The sequence below is a fragment of the Canis lupus genome, chromosome 26, assembly GCF_011100685.1.
Source record: "Canis lupus familiaris isolate Mischka breed German Shepherd chromosome 26, alternate assembly UU_Cfam_GSD_1.0, whole genome shotgun sequence".
Classification (NCBI taxonomy): domain Eukaryota; kingdom Metazoa; phylum Chordata; class Mammalia; order Carnivora; family Canidae; genus Canis; species Canis lupus.
Window position 1 is genome coordinate 27713534 of NC_049247.1, and position 19462 is coordinate 27732995.

At 55.3% G+C, this 19462-nt stretch overlaps 1 protein-coding gene, 1 long non-coding RNA gene and 2 gene segments (V, D, J or C); all 4 read left to right on the forward strand.

The window, feature by feature from the left end:
- Positions 1-10996, forward strand: part of LOC119869150 (immunoglobulin lambda-1 light chain-like) — a 1083218-nt gene extending 1072222 nt beyond the window's left edge. For all 4 annotated transcript variants that reach the window (XM_038575762.1, XM_038575764.1, XM_038575765.1 and 1 more), the window contains exons 3-4: positions 9116-9153; positions 10536-10996. In XM_038575762.1, coding sequence (XP_038431690.1) covers positions 9116-9153; positions 10536-10855 — 358 coding nt within the window. In that variant the 3' untranslated portion in view covers positions 10856-10996. The remainder of the gene's footprint in view (positions 1-9115; positions 9154-10535) is intronic.
- On the forward strand, positions 1694-3717 carry LOC608248. The segment is given in 2 exon segments: positions 1694-1849; positions 3259-3717. Coding segments are annotated over 2 exon segments (381 nt in total).
- On the forward strand, positions 5720-7742 carry LOC607582. The segment is given in 2 exon segments: positions 5720-5874; positions 7284-7742. Coding segments are annotated over 2 exon segments (381 nt in total).
- A 1339-nt stretch (positions 10997-12335) lies between the features above and the next one.
- On the forward strand, positions 12336-14111 carry LOC111092654. The gene is made up of 2 exons (XR_005379418.1): positions 12336-12389; positions 13757-14111. It is a non-coding gene; the product is annotated as an uncharacterized LOC111092654 (long non-coding RNA).
- Positions 14112-19462: the final 5351 nt, after the last annotated feature.

The window sequence follows — 19462 nt, forward strand, 5'->3', positions numbered from 1 at the left end:
GATCTCCTCCCTGGACCTGGGCTTTCAACAGCTGGAAGTAGCCCTCCTCTTAAGATGTCTATTGAGGTCCCCTCTCAGTAACATTTTTCCCTGGATTCCTACTCCATGTGGACCTTCCCCATCTTCACAGCCTAGAACATCCTCGCTTTTTAGGGGACCCTCCTTGCCAGATTCCCTAGGGACACTGTTTGTGCCCCCTCCCACAGACTGTCCCTGTCACACTCACTACAAGACCCTCTGCCTGGACCCTGGTAACTCACACTCACATTCCCACTGGTGGCACCCCCTCCCAGTGTCTCTTGCTTCCCACTAGTATTGATGTTCCATGGGAGATCGATACCACCTATGTTTTCTAGGACCCCTCAGATCAGGCCAACCCACGGTCCACCCCTTGTGCTGGCTTGACCTGCCTGGGCCTCTGTGTTAGAAATCCAGGATCAGATTCAGGGAAGGAGCTGCTGACAAGTCTCTCAACTGACTCATCTGCCTAGGAACCTAGTGTGAGATCTGAGCTGTAAGGCACATACATACACACACAGGTACAAAGGAATACAAACAATATGCACACACATGATGATCACAAACACACTGGTCCATTTCCAAACACTGCTAAGGTAGGCATCCCTCAGGAAGGTTCAGGAAGACCTGGAGGATGGGTCTACACAGAGTCCCAGCGTGGGACATGAGCAAAGAAAACCCAGTCACTGCAGTCCCCATAGAGCCATCCAGTGACAAATAGGGAGGCCAGGGAGATTCTGGTCCAGGATGGAGTGAGACAGGAGACATGATGAGCTCCTGGGAGTGAGTCTGGACAGGAAGTAGCAGACAGATCAGGGAGGACAGCAGGACTACTGACTGGCGGGCCACTGTGTCACAGAAAGGATACCAGGCCTGTATGTACCTTGTGTGAGCTCATCAGGTGACATCCCCAGGCCATGATGCAGGCAGAGACCTGGGTGTCATAACACCCTCACAGCATGAAGGTCACTTGTAAGAGTACAGTATGTGTCCTGCCTGGTGGGGCCACCGTGTGCAAATGATGCTTTCTGTACATGAGGGATGTGGGATTCTGAGTGTCTGTCAGACTCTCACACTTGGACTCAGGGCAAAACTTCTGGAAGCAGTGACCACCCCTCCACCCACCTGGGGCCTGGCGGGTCTATCCAGCTGACAAGAGCCCACATACCTACACTCCTCCAGGTGACACCTGCCCTCCTCCAACTCATTATGGAGACTAAACACTCACCATCTACTATACCTTCCACAAGATCCTGCCAAAGGAAGGGTGCTGGAGCTTAGGGCCTGTGGAGAGATCTATCTGCTTGGGAGAAACAGGATTCTCCTCCCATCCAGTTCCCATTCCTGACCCCAAACCCCGTCAGACTCCTGTGCTGTAGATGTGGTGGCATTCAGGACACTCCCCACCAGTCCCAAGCCTGCAAAGGGGTCCCAGCTCCATCATATCCCTGTGTGAAACAGGCCTGCTCACCCCTTCCACAATGACATACTGACACACACTGAGGAGACACACAGCTCCTCCCTAACGATGGACTTAGCTGGGAATATCGATGACATACCCAGACATCCTCTGCAACCCCTCCCCAGGACTGAGGATGGATGGAATCTGAACCTTCCATGGAAATGAAATTCCTGGTCTCCAGGGGCAACCTCCTCACCACACACCCCCATCTGCCCAACCAGCACCCGTGACAAGGAGGCTGCCCTTTGGGCCTCCCGAGCAGCTGCAGGTGGGCCTGGGTCAGGGGTGGAGGGGCTGACAGAGGGTTTATGTTCGAGGCTGTGTCACAGTGTGCTGTGTTCGGCGGAGGCACCCACCTGACCGTCCTCGGTGAGTCTACCCCTTTCTCGCCTCCTTGGCTCCCACTCTACAATTTCAGGTGATGCTTCTCTCCTTTCCAACTTGATGAAGGCTGAGGCTAAAGGTCTGTGGGGTCTATGCCTTTCGTCCGCTTCGTCTGCCCCTCGTGCTTCCACTGCTCCCACCTTGTCGGATGTTGTATTGGAGCTGCAGGGGACCAGCCCCAAAATCCTTCCTGATGTACATACAGTCAGGTCTCACTGTGTGTCCAGCCCTCTACCTACAGGACCTTCTTCTCTGGACTAGGGGGTGGTCGGTTCCCCAGTCAGGATCTATTAGAATCATGAATGTGAGGGGAAATGAGGGGAGATGGATAAGGAAGAGGGATGCTCAGACTGCCAGCAGGGCTATAAGGTGATGGAAGGATTGTGGGGGCCGCTCAGGTGCTGGCCTCTGTCTCTGGTGGAGGGGGCTCCCGGGCAGAGGGCTGCATGGGCACAGTGAGGAGAGCCTTGATATGGGGACTCGGAGACAAGGAGGGGGACGCAGGACAAGGGGTAAAGGATAAAGCAAGGACTTGAGAGAATGGAGCCCAGGGTGATGGGACCATCCACCATGTAGGGATACTTAGACACCAAGAATAGGACCGGTCTAGGAAACTCTGGCAGCAGAGGTCCGTCCCCTCAAAGCCCACTCCATCTGGAGAGCCCCTGAGAAGATACTGGACCCGAGGTCCCTGATAGGGACAGGTGACAGAGATAGTACTGCTAGGTACCCGGAAATGCTAGGAGAGATAGACCCCCAGGTTTTCACAGAAAAGGGAGACCCTCAGGACAGACACAGCCCCATCCTCAGAACTGGAAATTCACTTGACACGAAAAACTTCCCCTACTGGACTCCCTGAGTTCAAGAACCAGGGTTCACAGCCCATCCCATTCAGCAACCCTAGAAGGTGGGTATCTAGGGAGGTGGGCAAGGCTGCTGTGAAGGCATGAGGTGGCCTGGAGGCAGGAAACAGACTCCTCACATGGGTAACAGAGCCCTGCAACCCAGAGATGCCAGCTCTAGGAAATCCTGGGTAAGTGACCTGGGGGATGTCACCTGAGACCTGTGTCCAAGCACACCCAGATTCAGAAAGAAAGCAGGGTCTCGGGGTCATTGATATCTAGTCCTGGGGGTAGACTGAGTAGATTAGAAGGATATATGATGTGGAGAGACCCTGAGGCCATGCAGAGGCCCAGAAACTAGAGAATCTGTCACTCAGATTCTCTCCAGCAGAAGGTGGGTGAGCCTACCGATGGTTGGCCTGACCTCTAGGAGCAAGGGCCGCCTGCGGCCCAAGACATGGACAGGACACAGCTGTACCCCCACACCAGCACTCAGGTAGGTGCTGACACAACAAACATCTGCCTTGACCCACCGGCCTTCCGTCCCCACAGGTCAGCCCAAGGCCTCCCCCTCGGTCACACTCTTCCCGCCCTCCTCTGAGGAGCTCGGCGCCAACAAGGCCACCCTGGTGTGCCTCATCAGCGACTTCTACCCCAGCGGCGTGACGGTGGCCTGGAAGGCAGACGGCAGCCCCGTCACCCAGGGCGTGGAGACCACCAAGCCCTCCAAGCAGAGCAACAACAAGTACGCGGCCAGCAGCTACCTGAGCCTGACGCCTGACAAGTGGAAATCTCACAGCAGCTTCAGCTGCCTGGTCACGCATGAGGGGAGCACCGTGGAGAAGAAGGTGGCCCCCGCAGAGTGCTCTTAGGTTCCCGACGGCCCCGCCCACCGAAGGGGGCCCGGAGCCTCAGGACCTCCAGGAGGATCTTGCCTCCCATCTGGGTCATCCCGCTCTTCTCCCCGCACCCAGGCAGCACTCAATAAAGTGTTCTTTGTTCAATCAGAAATCGCGCTGTCTGCTCATTGGGATTAACCCTTTGTGTCTGATCTCAACTATCTTTAAGCGTGAATATCATTCCTTTGACTGTGTACAAAGGCGCCAGCAGAAGGCATTCTCATGTTTTTGTGGGGGATTAATTGGCCAAGAATTGCAGGAGAATTTTCCCGAACAGTATACACCAATAGCGAAACAAGATTAAAGACTCTCCTCCACAATAGGTCGGTGCATTCTTTTTTCTTTGTGTGGACCATGTGCCCGGCCAGTCATAGCTGCCTTCATTGACCTTAGGTCCCCATAGCTTCTGGAATATGTGCTGATCTCCTCCCTGGACCTGGGCTTTCAACAGCTGGAAGTAGCCCTCCTCTTAAGATGTCTATTGAGGTCCCCTCTCAGTAACATTTTTCCCTGGATTCCTACTCCATGTGGACCTTCCCCATCTTCACAGCCTAGAACATCCTCGCTTTTTAGGGGACCCTCCTTGCCAGATTCCCTAGGGACACTGTTTGTGCCCCCTCCCACAGACTGTCCCTGTCACACTCACTACAAGACCCTCTGCCTGGACCCTGGTAACTCACACTCACATTCCCACTGGTGGCACCCCCTCCCAGTGTCTCTTGCTTCCCACTAGTATTGATGTTCCATGGGAGATCGATACCACCTATGTTTTCTAGGACCCCTCAGATCAGGCCAACCCACGGTCCACCCCTTGTGCTGGCTTGACCTGCCTGGGCCTCTGTGTTAGAAATCCAGGATCAGATTCAGGGAAGGAGCTGCTGACAAGTCTCTCAACTGACTCATCTGCCTAGGAACCTAGTGTGAGATCTGAGCTGTAAGGCACATACATACACACACAGGTACAAAGGAATACAAACAATATGCACACACATGATGATCACAAACACACTGGTCCATTTCCAAACACTGCTAAGGTAGGCATCCCTCAGGAAGGTTCAGGAAGACCTGGAGGATGGGTCTACACAGAGTCCCAGCGTGGGACATGAGCAAAGAAAACCCAGTCACTGCAGTCCCCATAGAGCCATCCAGTGACAAATAGGGAGGCCAGGGAGATTCTGGTCCAGGATGGAGTGAGACAGGAGACATGATGAGCTCCTGGGAGTGAGTCTGGACAGGAAGTAGCAGACAGATCAGGGAGGACAGCAGGACTACTGACTGGCGGGCCACTGTGTCACAGAAAGGATACCAGGCCTGTATGTACCTTGTGTGAGCTCATCAGGTGACATCCCCAGGCCATGATGCAGGCAGAGACCTGGGTGTCATAACACCCTCACAGCATGAAGGTCACTTGTAAGAGTACAGTATGTGTCCTGCCTGGTGGGGCCACCGTGTGCAAATGATGCTTTCTGTACATGAGGGATGTGGGATTCTGAGTGTCTGTCAGACTCTCACACTTGGACTCAGGGCAAAACTTCTGGAAGCAGTGACCGCCCCTCCACCCACCTGGGGCCTGGCGGGTCTATCCAGCTGACAAGAGCCCACATACCTACACTCCTCCAGGTGACACCTGCCCTCCTCCAACTCATTATGGAGACTAAACACTCACCATCTACTATACCTTCCACAAGATCCTGCCAAAGGAAGGGTGCTGGAGCTTAGGGCCTGTGGAGAGATCTATCTGCTTGGGAGAAACAGGATTCTCCTCCCATCCAGTTCCCATTCCTGACCCCAAACCCCGTCAGACTCCTGTGCTGTAGATGTGGTGGCATTCAGGACACTCCCCACCAGTCCCAAGCCTGCAAAGGGGTCCCAGCTCCATCATATCCCTGTGTGAAACAGGCCTGCTCACCCCTTCCACAATGACATACTGACACACACTGAGGAGACACACAGCTCCTCCCTAACGATGGACTTAGCTGGGAATATCGATGACATACCCAGACATCCTCTGCAACCCCTCCCCAGGACTGAGGATGGATGGAATCTGAACCTTCCATGGAAATGAAATTCCTGGTCTCCAGGGGCAACCTCCTCACCACACACCCCCATCTGCCCAACCAGCACCCGTGACAAGGAGGCTGCCCTTTGGGCCTCCCGAGCAGCTGCAGGTGGGCCTGGGTCAGGGGTGGAGGGGCTGACAGAGGGTTTATGTTCGAGGCTGTGTCACAGTGTGCTGTGTTCGGCGGAGGCACCCACCTGACCGTCCTCGGTGAGTCTACCCCTTTCTCGCCTCCTTGGCTCCCACTCTACAATTTCAGGTGATGCTTCTCTCCTTTCCAACTTGATGAAGGCTGAGGCTAAAGGTCTGTGGGGTCTATGCCTTTCGTCCGCTTCGTCTGCCCCTCGTGCTTCCACTGCTCCCACCTTGTCGGATGTTGTATTGGAGCTGCAGGGGACCAGCCCCAAAATCCTTCCTGATGTACATACAGTCAGGTCTCACTGTGTGTCCAGCCCTCTACCTACAGGACCTTCTTCTCTGGACTAGGGGGTGGTCGGTTCCCCAGTCAGGATCTATTAGAATCATGAATGTGAGGGGAAATGAGGGGAGATGGATAAGGAAGAGGGATGCTCAGACTGCCAGCAGGGCTATAAGGTGATGGAAGGATTGTGGGGGCCGCTCAGGTGCTGGCCTCTGTCTCTGGTGGAGGGGGCTCCCGGGCAGAGGGCTGCATGGGCACAGTGAGGAGAGCCTTGATATGGGGACTCGGAGACAAGGAGGGGGACGCAGGACAAGGGGTAAAGGATAAAGCAAGGACTTGAGAGAATGGAGCCCAGGGTGATGGGACCATCCACCATGTAGGGATACTTAGACACCAAGAATAGGACCGGTCTAGGAAACTCTGGCAGCAGAGGTCCGTCCCCTCAAAGCCCACTCCATCTGGAGAGCCCCTGAGAAGATACTGGACCCGAGGTCCCTGATAGGGACAGGTGACAGAGATAGTACTGCTAGGTACCCGGAAATGCTAGGAGAGATAGACCCCCAGGTTTTCACAGAAAAGGGAGACCCTCAGGACAGACACAGCCCCATCCTCAGAACTGGAAATTCACTTGACACGAAAAACTTCCCCTACTGGACTCCCTGAGTTCAAGAACCAGGGTTCACAGCCCATCCCATTCAGCAACCCTAGAAGGTGGGTATCTAGGGAGGTGGGCAAGGCTGCTGTGAAGGCATGAGGTGGCCTGGAGGCAGGAAACAGACTCCTCACATGGGTAACAGAGCCCTGCAACCCAGAGATGCCAGCTCTAGGAAATCCTGGGTAAGTGACCTGGGGGATGTCACCTGAGACCTGTGTCCAAGCACACACAGATTCAGAAAGAAAGCAGGGTCTCGGGGTCATTGATATCTAGTCCTGGGGGTAGACTGAGTAGATTAGAAGGATATATGATGTGGAGAGACCCTGAGGCCATGCAGAGGCCCAGAAACTAGAGAATCTGTCACTCAGATTCTCTCCAGCAGAAGGTGGGTGAGCCTACCGATGGTTGGCCTGACCTCTAGGAGCAAGGGCCGCCTGCGGCCCAAGACATGGACAGGACACAGCTGTACCCCCACACCAGCACTCAGGTAGGTGCTGACACAACAAACATCTGCCTTGACCCACCGGCCTTCCGTCCCCACAGGTCAGCCCAAGGCCTCCCCCTCGGTCACACTCTTCCCGCCCTCCTCTGAGGAGCTCGGCGCCAACAAGGCCACCCTGGTGTGCCTCATCAGCGACTTCTACCCCAGCGGCGTGACGGTGGCCTGGAAGGCAGACGGCAGCCCCGTCACCCAGGGCGTGGAGACCACCAAGCCCTCCAAGCAGAGCAACAACAAGTACGCGGCCAGCAGCTACCTGAGCCTGACGCCTGACAAGTGGAAATCTCACAGCAGCTTCAGCTGCCTGGTCACGCACGAGGGGAGCACCGTGGAGAAGAAGGTGGCCCCCGCAGAGTGCTCTTAGGTTCCCGACGGCCCCGCCCACCAAAGGGGGCCCGGAGCCTCAGGACCTCCAGGAGGATCTTGCCTCCCATCTGGGTCATCCCGCCCTTCTCCCCGCACCCAGGCAACACTCAATAAAGTGTTCTTTGTTCAATCAGAAATCTTGGTCTCTGCTCATCTGGATTTTACACTTTGTGTCCTGAACTCAACCGTCTTCAGGGTGAACAGTGTTGCTGGTCCAATGGGGAGGAGACAACCCCCCCACCAACAGGTCTTTGTGGGGTAGATCCCTCTGGTCCATATTAGCAGAGATAAAATTCCATACCGGGAAGTGGGAAACAGCCCGATCCAGGTTCCAAACATCCACACCTTACATTCCCTATACTTGTAGGTCTCCTGTAGGCCATATCCCCTCCTAGGCCTATCTGGATTCATTGCCCTTGAGGTCTCTGGCTTCTTGCTGAGTGTCAAATCCCTCCAGACCTGGGACCTCTCCAATAAAGACTAGCCCACCTCCAGTGATGTGCCATTCTCCCTTCCCTGAAGGCCCTCACCCATGGCCAGGCCTTCTCTGGGTTCCTATCCCATTTGGAAATTCCCACCAGCCCATCTTAGAGAATCGTCACTCTATCAGGGCCCCCAAACCCCTGTCTCCCTAAGAACCTTGCCCTGTTCCCCTTCTCCTGCCACACTCACTACAAGACACTCAGTCCCTGGAAGCTGGTCTTCCAGCTTCCGCCTGGGTGCTTCTGGTGCCCCTCTTTCCACATGTGTCATGGATGATCCAGTTGCACTCATCCCCTGGATGACAGAGACCCCTCAGAGTCAAGTACACAACTGACCCCATCAATAGCACTAAAGCTAAAATGCTCATGTGTTTTCTGTGCGCCCACGAATCCAAGTCAAGACCCATTCTGATTTGTGCCATGGACCTATGTGTGAACTCATTCATTTCCTGGAAAGCTGAGAATGGACTCTGAGAGACAGGAAGACTGCACTGCTAGGAGCCAGCTCAGAATGTCGAGTCCTGGTGCTGTGTCCAGTAGACAGACTGGACACACACAACCACGATAAACTCATGTGCGCACACTAGTACACACTCATGCCTGTTCTAGCATACATGACCATGATGAGCATGTGTCTAGGACTGATCCTAGATTCCAAACCCCTCATGGGCCTCAGCTCTGCAGGGGGCACAGGCCCCATCATGTCTCTGTTGGAAACAGGACTCCCCCCCGCCAAAAAAAAAAAGGAAACAGGACTCTCATTTTCTCCAGGTGTCTATGGCAAGCTGAGTCATCGACAGAGCTCCAACCAGGAAGCTACCTGGGATAGGACATGTCACTCAAACATTGAAGGAAATGAAAGGACAGGTGGGGAGGGGGCTGCACCCAAGCGCCCATGCGCCAGAACAGACCCCAAGAAGAGGAGGCTGGACTTTGAGCCTCCAAAGCAGCCAGCTGCACATGGGCCTGGGGCAGGGGAGGGGCTGCAGGGTTGACAGAGGGTTTGTGTTCAAGGCTGTATCACTGTGTTACGTGTTCGGCTCAGGAACCCAACTGACCGTCCTTGGTGAGTCTCCCCCTTTCCCTCTCTTTGGGGACCAGAGTGATATTTTGGACATTTTCCTCTCCTTTCTTTCCTGACTGTGGCTGGGGTCTGAACCTCTCTGGGGCCCAGCACCTTCTCTGTTGGGTCACCCCCAAACCCCCTTCACCCTGTTCTCTCTTCTCAGACTCCTGGTCAGGGCAGGACAGGATGGTCCCAGAGACCCCTTCCTGTTCGCCCTTACTCTGACCCTGACTGGGCACTCTCTGGGGTCCTCTCCCTGGTGTCCTGGGTGTTCAGTAACCTGAGTTCTCCCTGAACCCACACATGGGAAATGAGGGATGAAGGAGCATAGGACTGGGGGACTTGGGCTGGGGCACAAAGACCATGGGTTGTGGAAAAGGTGCTGGCACAGCTCAACTGTCCAAACGTGTGTGACACTTGGGTCCTGTGCTTGCCGGGTTCTAGGTGGGATCTAATGAGGACTCGTGGTTGGCACGAGATGGAAGAGGACTCGGGCAAAAGAAACAAGGACCAAGGGAGGATTTTCTATGACAAGGTGGCCTCAGAGGAGGGGTCCCTCGTCTTCCTCCAGGACAGGCAGGATCTCCTCAGACTGGGCAGGGCTTAGGCCACTCAGGTCCCAAGGGTTCCCCAGTCCCATAGAAATGCTGGAGGACAGACCTCTGAGCAGATGCTGGAGCATCTGGTGACGGGTGACCCACAGGGACAGGGATGGATCCTACGTCTGCCAGGCACACTGCAGTGCTTGGACAGGCAGATCCCCAGTATAGGGTCCTGGGCAAGGTGACCCCTAAGAAAAGCCCCTGCTCCAGATACACACCTCTTCCACTAACCCTCCACCGACTGTACTGGAATGCATCCCACGGCAGACTCTCTCTCCCCCTCAGGCAGCCTCAGAGGGTCTCTGTCAGGAAGTGGCCAGGAGTGCATTGATAGATTCAGGGTAAACATGGGCAAGAAAATCCCGCCCAGAAAGGGTTGAGAGCCTAGCACCATGACAGACAGATGAGGTCTACATGACCAGACTCCAGACTTGGACCTGGCGGGACACGCCATAGGACAGACAGGGAAAGACGAAGTGTCCTGCTGATAAATCCACTAACAAGGGAACCCATGGGGGACAAACATGGGGGATAAGGACATGTGACGATGGAGAGGGAGGACACGACAGTGGGGCTCAGCTCTTCCAAAATTGGACATTCGGATGCTCCCCCAATGGAAGGTGAGTTATCCTAATACCATAGCTGATGTGACCTCAAGGAGCAAGGACCGCCTGAGGCCCAAGACATGGACATGACACAGCTGTACCTCCACACCAGCACTCAGGTAGGTGCTGACACAACAAACATCTGCCTTGACCCACTGGCCTTCCGTCCCCACAGGTCAGCCCAAGGCCTCCCCCTCGGTTACACTCTTCCCGCCCTCCTCTGAGGAGCTCGGCGCCAACAAGGCCACCCTGGTGTGCCTCATCAGTGACTTCTACCCCAGCGGCGTGACGGTGGCCTGGAAGGCAGATGGCAGCCCCATCACCCAGGGCGTGGAGACCACCAAGCCCTCCAAGCAGAGCAACAACAAGTACGCGGCCAGCAGCTACCTGAGCCTGACGCCTGACAAGTGGAAATCTCACAGCAGCTTCAGCTGCCTGGTCACGCACGAGGGGAGCACTGTGGAGAAGAAGGTGGCCCCCGCAGAGTGCTCTTAGGTTCCCGATGCCCCCCGCCCACCGAAGGGGGCTTGGAGCCTCAGGACCTCCAGGAGGATCTTGCCTCCCATCTGGGTCTTCCCAGCCCTTTTCCCCACACTCAGGCAACACTCAATAAAGTGTCCTTTATTCAATCAGAAATCACGGTCTCTGCTTATTTGGATTTTACACTTTGTGTCCTGAACTCAATAGTTTTTAGGGATTAACATCATTCCTTGGGCATTGTGGGAAAGGAGTCTGCAGAAGGCAACCTCATGTGTTTTTGAGGGCTAGTTTTACTCTCACCTATAATTGCCAGAATATTCCGGTACAGGAGAAACACAATAGACCATCATCCCCAATGTCTCTTTACTTGCTCTTCTAATGGACCTCATCAGTCACCAGCAATCCTGAAGCCCACTTGACTTGGGTTCCCTGTAGACTCCTGGATAATGTCTGAGCTCTTCCTTGGACCTGGGGCCTCTCCATCAGGGATGAACTGCCTCAGAGATGTCCCACTCTCTTTTCTTTTATGACCCCACTCAATGCTGTGTTTTCTCTTGCCTCCTATTCCATAGGGGCATTCCCATCCACAGCCTAGAGCATCCCTCCTTCCTTAGAGGATTCCCTGCTCTTGCCTCCCCTGTGCCCCTCCCACACAGGACTCTGTCACACTCACTACAAGACCTACAGTCCCTGCACCCTATTCACTCAATCGCATACCCCCACTGGGGGCCCCTCCTTCCACATCTGTCATGGGGGTCCCAGCTGTATTCAAAGCCTGGAAGGCAGGAGCCCCTTAGAATCCAATCCATCGCTGACCCCATCACAAGCACTAAACCAAAATGCCCATGGGTAGTCACTGGGGCCATGTGGGTTGTGGACTGACTCACCTTCTTAGATGTTGGAAATGGGCCCTGAGAACCAGGTGGACTGCTGTGCTAGGAGCTGGCTCAGCATGGTGGATGTAGTCTCAGGGTCCCACAGACAGACTGGACATGCGTGCATGCACAACATGCACACTCACAGGCACAATAAACTCAAATCCACACACTAGCACACACTCACGCACCTGCTATTGCACACATGGTCATGTTGCACATGTGTCTAGGCTGTGTGGTGGCATCCAGAACCCTCCATGGCCCTCAACTCTGCAGGAAGCACAGGCCTCACTGTGTCTGGAAACAAGACTGTCACGTCTTCCAGGTGGCATTCCCCAAGCAAGCTGGGCCACAGACAGAGCTCCGTCCAGGAAGCTACCTAAGATGGGATATGTCACTCAGACATCCCTCTTACCCTCCATGTCTGGGGATGGGAGGAAGCTCACCCCTCCAAGAAGTGAAGGGACGGTGGGGAGAGGGCCCCCCTCTCAAGCTCTCATGGGCCAGACCAGCCCCCATAAAGAGGAGGCTGGACTTTGAGCCTCCCAAGCAGCTGCAGGTGGACCTGGGTTTGGCGGGGAGGGGGTGTGCTGCCAGGGGTGACAGAGGGTTTATGTTCGAAGCTGTGTCACTGTGTTATGTGTTCAGCAGAAGGACCCAGGTGACTGTCCTAGGTGAGTTTTACCCTTTCTCTCTTTTGTGACCAGGGTGAAATTTGGAGGCATTTTTCTCTCCTTTCTGTCCTCAGTGTGGCTGGAGTCTGAATTTCTCTGGAAACTTCACCTTCTTGTCTGGCTATCTCACCTCCTGTAGCCTATTCCTGCTCTGAAGCACCTGGTGGGGTCGTGGGGACAGGATGGGCCAGTTCTAGTGACCCCGACCTGTCCCTCCTCCTTGTGGCTCAGAGCTGCTCCTCCAGTTGACCATCTCCTCTGGCCTCTGGGGTAGAAGGAATCCTCATTTTTCCTTATGGGGTAGTTGCATTCTTACTCAGAATAGCCCAGAGACTGTTCCAGAATAGAAGATAGGCCAGCAGGACAGGACAGCCCACCCTCAGCACCTTCCCTATATTTACCACTCTTGTGTAGACCACATTCACTCCCAACGGTCTTGGGGCCCACTGCCCATGGTTCCCCAGGGCCTCCTGGCTAATGTGTAAGCTCCTCCGTGGAATCCTGGGTCTCCTTGGAAGAGACAAGAGCTTGGAAAACAGAAACCATGTTGAAAACAGACCGACAGAAGCCCTATATGAAGACACTAAGGAGAGCTGCCAGGGAAAGATCTCAGACAGTTTGATGCTGTAGGACAGACAGATTTCTCACAGAGCTCTAGGATCTCGAGGCTGATGCCAGCCAGGAACGGGGAGCTCAGGGATGGGACGGCGAGTTAGCAGGACAGGTGAATCTGCAGAGGGCCCGAGGCCAAAGAGAGGGTGCAGGGATCCCCTGAGCCAGGCATCAGGGTGCTCCCGACAGTGTTGGGGGGCTCCTGCCAGGCCCCATGCCCACATCCCCAACCCTGCTCCCGGTGCCAAATCAGCTCTCAATAAACTGTCCTTTTGTCAATCAGAAATCATGCCCTCTAATTTTGGGGGGTCTCATATTTAATTTGCAACCTCTCCAGGATTCTAGGGTGAAGTGTATGGGATCTTTGGCACCCGCTAGGAAAGTAGCCCAAGAGGAGGGGCCCACAGTCTCCCTGGTGGTGCCTCCAGGGAAACTGGCCTGGACATGGGAAATCTGGTCACTAGGACCTCAGTCCCTCTGTCCTCTCCTTCTACCATTCTTCCTCTAGCACAGAACCAAGCCCACCTCCTGCTCTCTCTGATTGGAGCTGCCCATGGCTGGTGACCTCCAGATAAGCCCTCCCTCCCTGACCTTGTGGAGACCCTCTACATACTGGTGTCCTCTCTCCCTCAGCCTGGAAGCCCTGCTCGGGCCTGGACACCTCTGCTCCTGGCCCTCGCCCCCTGTATGCCCTCCTCCCCCACCGCCCAACTCACCTTCTGCCCACCTTTACCCCCTCCTCGTCATTCCCTCAGGCTGGACCACCCATGGGGCCCAGGACATTCCAGCAGCTCGGCTTCACGGGCTCTTAAATCTGGGAACCACTTCAATTCCTCAGCCGATGGCAGATTCAGAGATGTAAGAGGAATAGGAGGAAGCCAGGAAGGAAACTCGCACAAAAGCCCTGTCTGAAGGCTCAGATACTTGCCAAAATAAGCTCTGAGCTCCCCAGGAACCAGCACAAGGAGGGAAATAGGTGCCTCACCATTTCTCTGAGAAGAAACAAAGCCTTTGCTGGAGGGCCCCTGGTGTCTCAATGCTGAGGCCAGGCATCTTGTACCATAATAAAAGGTGGGATGTGTTTTACCAGAGGCCTCCCCACTAATGGGACTCAGGCTCTGACATGCACACAGATGACTACCTGGCAACCTCGGGATATGGCAATGACCATAAGGATTGCTACCGCTTGCTCCTCCATGGGGAACCCCCTTGTTCCTGTCTCCATTACCGCCAGGTCACCAAGGCTGGTCACATAGTCATAGTCCCCTGATTTGGCCCAGTGTGGCCCAGGCAGGCAAGCTCCTGCCCTCCGATCCAGAATGGACCCCTGGTGCCAAGTCACAGCTCCTTGCATCCAGAGCCCATGCCCATTCTACCTGATGGCCCCTCGAGTATTCCGGGCCTATGAGCCACTCCCTGATTCATGCCCCAGCTCTGCCAAAGAAAGATGGGGTTCTGTCTCAGGTGTGTGGCTCAGAAAGTCACCTGCCATCTTCGGGGCGGGGCATTATTTATTCAGAATTAGCTCCATTCAATCCTGGACATCACTGAGAACACCAAGGTCCATCTGGGGACTTTCTCTGTGGGACTGTGGGCCTCCAGGGGCCTCTGGGCATCTGGGATCCTGGCTGCTTTCTGACTTTAGTGGGGAGAGAGGACCCAGTCCCAATACCCACAGCCCTTTGTGCTGGGCCCCTGGGCTCCCGCTCCTCCCCTGCACTCTGGGGGACTAGAGAGGAATGGCCCAGGCATGTCACCACTCAGTAGTGGCCACACTGAGAGTCCTGGGTAAGTCTCTCCCTTGGCTCCTTGAGTTCATTCCCTGTGGCTGCTGTCACAAATCACCGCAAACTTAGTATCTAAAAGCAATGCGCACTTATTATAGGGCCTAGAGACTAGAAATCTGAAATAGGCCCCAAGGCAACCTTCTGAGAGCTCCAGGGGAAAATCCATGCCCACATTCCTGGGCTTGTGATCCCCCCTTCCCTCTTGTCAAAGCTTGTGTCATCTTCAAGTCTCTCCCTTTCTCTTTGACCTCTGTTTCCACCATATCTCCTCACTCTGTGACCCTTGCCACCCTCTTCCCTTGAAAAGACTCTACCTGGGGCTACCCACATGACCCAGGATCATCTCCCCACTTCATGTCACATCTGCACATGTAATTCTATCACATCTGCAAAATGCTTGTTGCCAGGTAAAGGAACAGGTTCTGGGGATGAGGACGCGGACAACTTTGGGGACCTTATTCAGCTGACCACGACTCCATTGCCCAATTCTCTGGGAGTCTGGGAACCTTCTCCTATGTTCCTGTCCCTCCATGCATCCTGCCCAGTCAGGACCACTCCTGGGGCCTCCTCAGCCCAGGCTCACTCCCCTTTTCTTCCTGGCCTCCTTCAGCCCCTTTTCCTCTTGGGGTCACAAGAAAGAGACTTTGATTTTAGTTGTGGGTTTGGGGCCTTCTTTCCAGGTGGTCCCCAGTTAAATGCTCTCCAGGCCTTACCTATCACTGTCTTCCACCCTTGGAGGAAAATCATATTCGTGATCCTTGTCCTATGGATGGACACACCAAGCCCCAGAGACCCTGAGTGACCTGCCCAAGGTCATAGCAGAGAATGAATTGGACACCCATCACCACCTACCCCAGATCTCAGCTCCTGACCCCAGGTCCCAGGTCTCTGTCAGCACCCTGCCCATCTCAGCCAGGCCCTCCTGATTTGTCTAGCTTCCTCCCTGGAGGGCTCTGAGGACTCAGGGCCCTGTCCCTGACCCCTTTCTCCCTCCTGGGACTCAGGTCCCTTTCCCAGGACCCACAGCCTAAGGGGACAGAGTTGTAGAGACCAGTGACAGATCCAGGGGGACAGAGCCTGGGTTCAGAGTGTCTGGATTCCTCAGGTCCCTTCACCTTCCTCTGGCTCAAAAATCAGGGTCAGAGCACTTGGGGGCAGGGCCAAGAAAGGGTCTCCTCTTCCTGAAGACCTCACATCAGTCCCAGTTCTGGAAGGTGAGGGTCACAGCAGGGCTCACTCTTGGTTGCCCCAGCGCCAAGAGAGTTAGGCCCTGGCAGTTGACTTCTCCAGCACAATCCCCAATTCCCATGTCCCAGCTGCTCCCCCTCAGGATCCAGGGATTCTCTGTGTCACCTTCAATCAGAAGAATGATTTCCTGAGGGAAAAACACACAAAATTCTTGGTATGGATCCAGGGGAAGGGGGTCCAGTGCCAAGCACAGTAGCTGCTCCAGGGTTGGCTGTCCAATGGTAGCACTGACTCAAGTGGAATTCTCCAGGTAGGAGGGCAAGACAGCACATACCCTGACAGGTGAGGACACTGGGCTGCTTTTCCACTCTTCTCTTTTAAAGAAAAATATTTTATTTATTTATTCATGAAAGACACAGAAAGAGAGAGGCAGAGACACAGGCAGAGGGAGAAGCAGGCTCCATGCAGGGAGCCCGACGTGGGACTCAATCCCGGAACCCCGGGATCACACCCTAAGCCAAAGGCAGACGCTCAACCACTGAGCCACCCAGGCGTCCCACCACGCTTTTCCTGACCACTCTCACACCCCAGTCCACTTCCACCCCTGCCCTTCCCTGCTAAGGATCTTCCGGAGCTCCCATTTCCTCCAGGATTATGTCTACTGCCCTGAGATGTCCCCAAAGCTCCAAGGGAAGATGCAAAAGGGCATCCAGCAGAGAGAACCAGACTTCTGGAATGGAACCTTCAGACCCCAGGATGAACAGGCATCCTGTGAGGAAGTACAGTACCTGGGGCAGGGGGGTGGGTTGTTTTGCCTTCGGGACCCACCTCCCAACAATTTTCCCACTGCCCCCTTCCAACGAAATGTCAGTGACGTGACACCCATTTCCCTAAGGCCACTGCAGGTGCATGCCACTCCGGTCCCCTTCCCCTGGCCCTGCCTGGTCTCGCTACAGCAGTAACGGCCAGCAATCAGAGATACGTCAGTACCTCTGCCCTCCATCTCTATCGGAGAGCAGTCTCTCTGGCTCAGCATCAGCTTTCAGGCCTCAACATCTCAATGTGAGGAGCCACTGTCCCTCCCATGGCCATAACAGGACCACAGACGTGATCCCAAGGGAAAGAAGTAACCCCAAAGTAATGAAATACCTGGACTCAGGGATGGCCTATCTTGAGGATTCTATTTCCCAATAAGAAAATACTGGAGCATCTTGTGTGTGATCCTCTAACAGATTGTGTGGGAAAGCCCTCCTAATGTTGGGTCACTAGGCACTCCATCGAGGCCTCTGACCTCTGACCTCCCACAGTTATTGGGCATCCCCAGTGGCTTCCAAGGCACTTGGTCACTCCAGAGTAGACCCTCTGGTGCCCCAGGAACCCCCTCCCCTATACATGCTCTGACGATCCAGGATGGCATAGCCAGGCCAATCCACCTGCCACCTTCTCCTGCCCCTCTGGCCATAAACCTACTCTTTCTCCCACTCCCAGAACTCATCTTGGATGCCACCTCTGTCCTGTTACTACCTACCTTTCACACCCCTTACTCCTGGGCTCCATGTCCTCCTTTATCCAGGTCTCAAACCAGGTGGTCTCCTGTCACCCCACCTGTTCCCTGCATTTGCCAGGGCACCAGGGGTCCTCAAGTGCCCTGATCCAAAGGTCTCCTCACTGTCCTCCCCTCTGCCGACCTCTGGGCATGCTTCAGCACAGCACATAGTTCTCCCCGTCTTGAGCTCCTCAGGCCCTGAGTCCCTCCTCCAGAGTCCACTCTTCTATCCTCTTCCACCTTCTCTGTTCAGAGCCACAGGGCCACAGGGAGCTGGCCCATTCAGCTCTTTGTAAGTCACAAGCTGGATCTAAAAAGGCTTATTTTTTTACCAACTCTATCTCCCAGCCTGGCCTTGGGCTCAACAATCCAACCAGGCTGCTGACCTCACTCTGGATGGCTGTGGTGTACTCCACCAACCCGAGTCAGCCTGATGCGGGGCGCCCTGAGGTGGGGGCCATACCTCCCTTCATCCCGCAGATGCTTGACTGGGTGCCAGGCTAACACTACTGGGCCCCTCTATTGCTGCTGTCCAGTGGCAGGATCGTCCCCTGCTCTGCTGAGGTGTGATCCCACTGGCCGTATGGACAGTGACCCCCTAGCTGAGTGCGGCTTTCAGGGAAGCTTAGCACTGATGTCTGACACGCTATATCTGTGTGATTCCCAGACCACCCCAGCAGGCAGGCGTTAATACCCCACACACACCTTATGGATGAGGAAACGGAGGTTCCCAGAGCTGGTCAGGAGGTCCCCACACATCCCCCTGCCCTCCCCACCATGCAGACAGGAAGTTTGCCTGCCTGGGTCCTGCTGGTGTTCAGGGATCCCCAACCTGAGGCCACTGTCCCTCATGAGGATACCGTGCCTATGTCAGCCCAGGGGAAGAAGCCAAGCACTATGACCCCCGTAACCACCAGATATCAGAGGCATCCTGAAGTCTCTGTAGGATCCGAGTTCTTTGTTCTATGTTGACTCAGGGTGGGCAGGAGGGCAGGCAAGAGGGGAGTCATGGGAGGGCTTTCTGAATCCACAAAGCAAAGCAGGAGCAGATGCTGTATACCCATCCCACAGATGAGAGAATTGAGGCTCCGGCGGTGGGATGGGTAGGGGTACTGTCAGGGTCACACGGCTGGTTGCTGCTGATCTGTTCCCCAGGCTCTTTCCGCAGCAGCTCAGCCCAACATGATATGTCATTCATTTATTCACACACTCTTTCATTCAACAGTCTCTCGCTGAGCACCCCTGTGGGCCAGGGTCAGGTGCAGGGGACAAGGACTGTGTGCCCTGGAAGAGCTTCTAGGCTGCAAGGAGACAGCTGTGGAGACTGCCACTGACCCCCACCCTCATCCTTGAGCCCTCCACATCAGCTCCCAGCTCAGGGAGCAGCTGATGCAGCAGATTCTGATCACTTAGGTTGAACCAACAGAAACATCAGCAGATGCCCGCCTTGGAGTCCTCTTTAGGGCTGTCAGAGCTCATGTCACTGAAGGTCACCGACCCGTGGGCGGGGGGGGGAAGGCTGGAGACAGGCAGGTCCCCATAGGATGGAGGAGAGTGGCCGGTCTGGGGTGTCCTAGCTGTAGGACCCAGGGCGGCCCCCTGCCTTGGCCGGGGGGGGGGGGGGGGGGGGGGTGCGAGGGGGGAGCGGGTGCTCCTTCAGGCTGGAGGCCTGGGCAGAAGGACAGGACTGAGTCAGATGGGGGAGGGAGGCTGTGGCTTTCTTCTCACCCCAAAAGCCAGAGCCCAGAATAGCCTCAGGCAGGGGAGGGCAGAGGGACCTGGGGGGAGGGGAAGAGAAGAGGCAGCTCAGGGCCCTTGGGCAAGGGAGGGAGGAGGAGGTGAGATGTCAGCTCTGGGCTCTGGGGGAGGGGAGGAAGGGGAGAAGAGGTGTCAGATCAGAGCCCAAGGGGAGGCCAGGGGGAGGGCAGGGAGGGGAAGAG